This window comes from Hevea brasiliensis, chromosome 2 (genome assembly GCF_030052815.1).
Source record: "Hevea brasiliensis isolate MT/VB/25A 57/8 chromosome 2, ASM3005281v1, whole genome shotgun sequence".
Lineage (NCBI taxonomy): Eukaryota > Viridiplantae > Streptophyta > Magnoliopsida > Malpighiales > Euphorbiaceae > Hevea > Hevea brasiliensis.
The window spans coordinates 113669855-113675370 of NC_079494.1; the positions used below are offsets into that span (position 1 = coordinate 113669855).

The 5516-nt window shown below is 36.3% G+C and overlaps 1 protein-coding gene across 1 annotated transcript; it reads right to left on the reverse strand.

Moving 5' to 3' along the window:
- Positions 1–1258: 1258 nt before the first annotated feature.
- Positions 1259–4900, reverse strand: LOC110661727 (uncharacterized). Its single transcript, XM_058139858.1, has 4 exons — positions 4521–4900; positions 3695–4275; positions 1744–2259; positions 1259–1651 (listed from the first exon to the last, which is right to left on the reverse strand). The coding sequence occupies exons 1-4, from the start codon at positions 4792–4794 to the stop codon at positions 1526–1528; spliced, it is 1497 nt and encodes a 498-aa protein (XP_057995841.1). The 5' UTR covers positions 4795–4900; the 3' UTR covers positions 1259–1525.
- Between the last annotated feature and the right edge of the window lie 616 nt (positions 4901–5516).

The window sequence follows — 5516 nt, forward strand, 5'->3', positions numbered from 1 at the left end:
TCAAGTTATGGTTGACAACATTTCTGCAGTTTCAATTTCAAAAAATCCAGTGTTTCATGGTCGGACAAAGCATATAAAGATCAAGTTTCATTTTATTAGAGAAGTTCAACAATCCAATGAAGTGTTGCTTGTTCATTGTTCTTCTAAAGATCAATTTGCTGATATGTTTACCAAGCCATTGCCAAAAGAAAGATTTGAAGTTCTTAAACAAAAGATAGGTGTTTGTCACCTAGATGTCAAGGAGGAGTGTTCAGATGTTGACATTCCAGGTTCCAATCACTGAAGACTTGGTCTTTGAAGGTTGTTGCTGCAATCTCTCAAGTATGAAGATTTGCTGTTTTTAGTTGGACTTTAGATTACATTTGTTATGATTTCAGTTGTAACAGACCATAAAAGTAGGAGTAATTTGTTATTTTTTCTTGTATAAATTCTGCACTTTGAATGAAATAAAATCAGATCAGTTGCTTTATCTATCTTTCAACTTTTTAAATTGAAAACTTTCTTGCCTACTGCTAAAACTAGAAATTCCAATCGTTTAAACACTTTTACTCCAACAAAATCTCTATCTATTGCAGAAAAAAATTCCACATTGCAAAAAGAGTAAGCTACCTTTGTCCTTCGGTATTATTGGTAAGACACGACGTCAATAGGCAAAGAAAAGCTTGGCTGACTTTCTAGTTCTAGCAGCAAGCCAGCTGGAACCACAAGCAATCTGACTTGCAATAAACTTGCTGCTAAAATGGAAATTGCGGAAGAATAAGCTAGCTAGCTGGAAAGCATATAGCATCTGCATGTTATGTTTGGTGCTAATGCTAAATATGTTTATCGTTTACAGCTCCTTCACGAGTGTCTTTTCTTGGCTCTTGTTTTTTATGTGATTAATGGGGTACAACCAAAGTTTGGTGCTCACCCACATCCACATGGTAGGACCATTCCATTCAGCTCCAAATTACTATCATGCCTCTAGTTCTATTCTTGTTCTAAAAGATGGATCGTTACCCATGTTAGTATTTTCTTGTCAATAGTCAGTTAGTAGGTGAGCTTTTGCTTCAACATGGGGATACAGAAATAACAGAACGACCCACCAAGTCAAATGATACAACAAAGATTTTCTGTAAGATCACAATGTTGCCTATGACAGTTTGTGCAGGCATCATTACCTTACAAAAACTTTGCCTTTCAGACTCTCCACATTCTGAATATACATCATTGCCTAATAAGAATCAAGGAGAGCTTGGTTTGTGCTGACGCAAGAAAATTAACCAAGTTGATTCATTTCGTCCCAGGTTTCATACTGAAAACTCGAAAATTCGTTTTACACTTGCGAAGAGAATTGGATTACATAATTTTGTCTTCGGGATGAGGTTGCCTGTCCTTGCGGACTTGTTCGGCCTCTCAAATCCCAGCACTCTTATATTAGCAATATCTCAGATGACGAATTTTTCTCAACTCTATGCTTCGTAGACTTCAATTAATTTGTGGAAGAGAAAGAAAAGAATAAAAAGGTTAAAGATTTAACTTTGAACTATGTGAGAATGACATCAAAATTACTAAGATTCCACTCTGCCACTACTTCTTTATCGCTGACGAAAATTTCAGTACCCGTATCAATGGATGTCCAAATTCTTCTAGCAGGAGGGGTACCTGGATCCTGAAACCCAAGAAAAAAAAAACTAACAATCAATTTTTCATCATTTAAATTTGTTATATATCTCCTTGAAGATGATAGTTTAGTTTACTGACCTGATAGAAGTACAGTCTACTAGACAGTGCACCCGCATCAAGCTCCCAAGTTCTGGCATCCCCAACCCAACCATCCCCTTGTTTTGTTGGATAGCCATATTCAGCCCATATGGGATGAGGCAGCAACTGAACTAGCTCTTGTGCCTGAGGATTGCTATAAGGATCACAAGTGCTTACTGGTTTCTCCAAAAATTGGGCATTCCCTGGAGCACAGTAGTAGTGATAAGCCCCATAGGGGAAGTTGGCTGTATCATTCCTGTGAATTTTTGTGTTATTTGGGGTAATGTGATATGGTGGGCAGTTCTCTAGACTACTGGGACCACACCAAGCAGGAGTTGCAGGATTGATGATCATCTCACTGTATCTGGTTACATCAGTGAGTACATCTCCATCACAAGGATCACCATTGTTTTTCCAGCAGCTACCAATATCTATTAAATAGAACTGGCTCTTGGATCCTCCCCCTTGCTTGACATCCAATGTCACTTTAACCCTGAAATTGGGTGACTCTGGAAGCTGGAAGGTAACTTATTTGTCATTTATATGATACATAAATTGGAATTAAAGAACACAGAAAAGGCAAGGTACTGGGCCAAATTTTCCTTGTCAAGCATTCAAGTAACATGATCAGAAATAGATAAACGGACTCAATACAGGCATGTATCCATTATCAGCTTCTGGTGGCACTACTTGATGCAAAATTGCAAACTGAAAACGACAAATGCTACACATATAAAATATATCTTCTGTAAGGACCACCAAGGTCTTTTCTACACAACATTTGTTCAAGTAATAAGCAGAATGGAAAATGAAACCCTGCAAATAAGTGGTTCTTTTTTTTTTTTTTCTTTTTTCCTTTCCCTATGATTAATTGAGAACCGGGATCAAATCTGCCACTGCAATGCTGTTGTTGCATCCATCAAAGAAACAAGTGTAAAACCATAAGAAATATGCAGACCATGTCGAAGGATCTAGTGTATCCAATTAAGAAGATTATGGGCCTTCTGACCTTCGCCAAATCTGTTTCAAGGTCTATACCCCAAGTACTAGTTCAAAAAAGTCCAGTAACAAATCATGATATAAGTTAGGAATTAACTGTATGTTTGACAATTTGTAAATATAAAGTTGGTGATGACAAGGATAAAATAATGAAATTCTAGATATAAATATCAAGAAATGGACAATTATAGATAAAATAATTATTCATGCCTTGCCCCCACTTCAGAGTCGCACAATAAATGGAGTCAGTTTGATTAATATTGTGGGAATGTAACTAGTATTAGCTGTTCTATTGCCGCTTATCTCACTGTATTGATTTTCATAATAAGCAGGGAAACAAGTCTGTATCTCTGTCAAATCACAAAAGTACATCTTTCTCATTTCGATGCAGAGGAATAATCTTTTCTTTGTTTTCATGAGTAAACAGAATTATAGGGGGAACAAACAATAGTGTATTGTTGAAATAGTTTAGTTAAGAACATTGAAAGAAAATAGAGCAAGAAAATGAATATTCCAGATTGCTTATACCTATGCTTTTGAACAGAAGGGATAAGGAATCCCATCCCACAAAGAAAGCTTTTGACTCATAATCTTAGAGGTCTTCAGAGCTTCATCAGGTCTGTTTCAAGATCGATAGGCTGGGTGGTAGTTCAATAAAGTCCAGTTACGATACAAATCAAGAATGAATGGTATGTTTGACCATTTGTAGATATGAAGTCAACAGTAACAAGGATCAAATAATAATTATATAAATATCATGAAAAGGATCATCAAAAGTTACACCATAAATGCCAGATTAATTAACATTGGGGGAATGTAATTACAATTAATTTGTGACTTCTTTTTGTGCATGACAGAAGATTAATTTTCATATCCAGCAAGCAAACAAGTCCCTATAGAGGATTAATAGAAATGACAAGATATAGTTAGAGGTCAATCCGTTTTTACTTACAATTTTGAGCATGCCTCTTGTGTCATAGTGATACCCTCCAGAAAATCCTTTGGTTGCATCAGCTCTGAGGTACAGCATCAACCATGGGTACTTCTTAGAGGTTTTGAGCTTATGGCCGAAGACCCAACTTCCAGCACCAACTTTTTTCTCCCAAACCACTTCATAAAAAGAGATTCCGCTAAGTCCACCACCAATTTCAGCACCCAAATCATAAGTCCCATTGAAACTTCCTCTCAAAGTATCACCATCTATGAGCTTAGTTCGTTGATGATACAATATAGGTTGATTCATACACCCATCTCCAAAGCAAGGAAACCTTCCTGGACTAAAAGGGGGTACCCTTTTCCCATTCTGAGGACACAAACCAGACTTAGTATCATAGTTGCCATTTTTAAGCATCACCATCCAAAACTGCCATGGATTTGGCTTATCTTCAACTTCACACAAAGAACCCAGATAAATCTCCTTATGCGCTGCATAAAGATCTGCATTGCTTAAAGCTCCTGGGGACAAACCTGAGAATGGTTTGCCTACCCCAAGTTTGTTATCAGCTTCTGTTACTTTGTGCTTAAGTTTAGGACCTGCTCCATTATAACAAAGAATTAGCACATAACATAAAAATGCTGAAGAAAAGTTGAGTATAGCGGACCAAATATCCAAAATTTTAGACAGTGAATGTCCCATAATTAGAAGAACTAATCTTTTAATCTGTTTCACAAGAGCATTTTCATCAAATAAAAACAGCCCATTTCAAAAACAACAAAGATTTGGATACTGATTGAGGACATTAAACCTGATAGATGAAAAATAACAAAGAAGCACTCACTCTTTAGTTCTGCTTGTTTTCTTCTATGGCGGTTGTGCTTACTTGAGAGATCAAAGCAATCAGCAGCTCTTGGACTTCCCATACCAGGAGCTTCTTGGCCAACCTCATTGCAGAAATTCCAAGCTTCAAAGGCCACTCTCAGTCCATCTCTTCTCATTCCTGGGTCTCCCACAGCAGAGCTGTACTGTTCCCCTCTTACACAAGAAACAGATAAAAGAATGACATTTACCAAGAAAAGCAGCGAATGCAAAATGGTTTCCATGGCCACTCCCATGGTTGCTCTGCTTTAGAAACAGAGCTAAGAAATGGCTGTTTATATATATATGAGAGAGAGAGAGAGAGAGAGAGAGAGAGACTCTGGAAATGGGCTTCAACTAGCTGCTGTAGTTGGCCCTTTTCCATACTGTGTTTTGATGTTTACAAAGTGACGATGGATTACCGAGTTTCAAAACTTTTCCTTCCCTTTTAACCCCGCGAAAAATATTAAAAAATATATATGAAAAATAAATCTTACATAAATATAAAATACAATATAATTACCCTTCTATTCAACTGTATTACCAACTAATCACCAAGTGGTTTTAGTGACCAGGTTGAAAGATTAGGATGGATTATAAAAGGGAAAACTTTGCATTGCATTTTGCTTTTGCTTTTTTTAAAACAAAATGGGGATTTCTGATTTAAAAAAAAAAAAGTAGTTTTGTTGAGTTGTTTGACTTCTACTAAAAGCCACAATCTACTCGTACATTAGTTGTGTTTTTAGGGACCACTATATCAATATGGTTGGTTACCAATTGGATTTATGATAAAAAAGAGAAGGAAAAAAAAAATGGACATTGCATTAAAAGAGAGAAAAAGAAACACCTTATTGATATTTTCTGTGGATATAATTGCATAGATCTTAATTAAGAGAGGTGGGTTTTCTCTTTTTCAGAAGGTTAAGAAATTAATGAGATTTGCTAATTAATGAATGAGTATGCATATGTCAATTTTCTT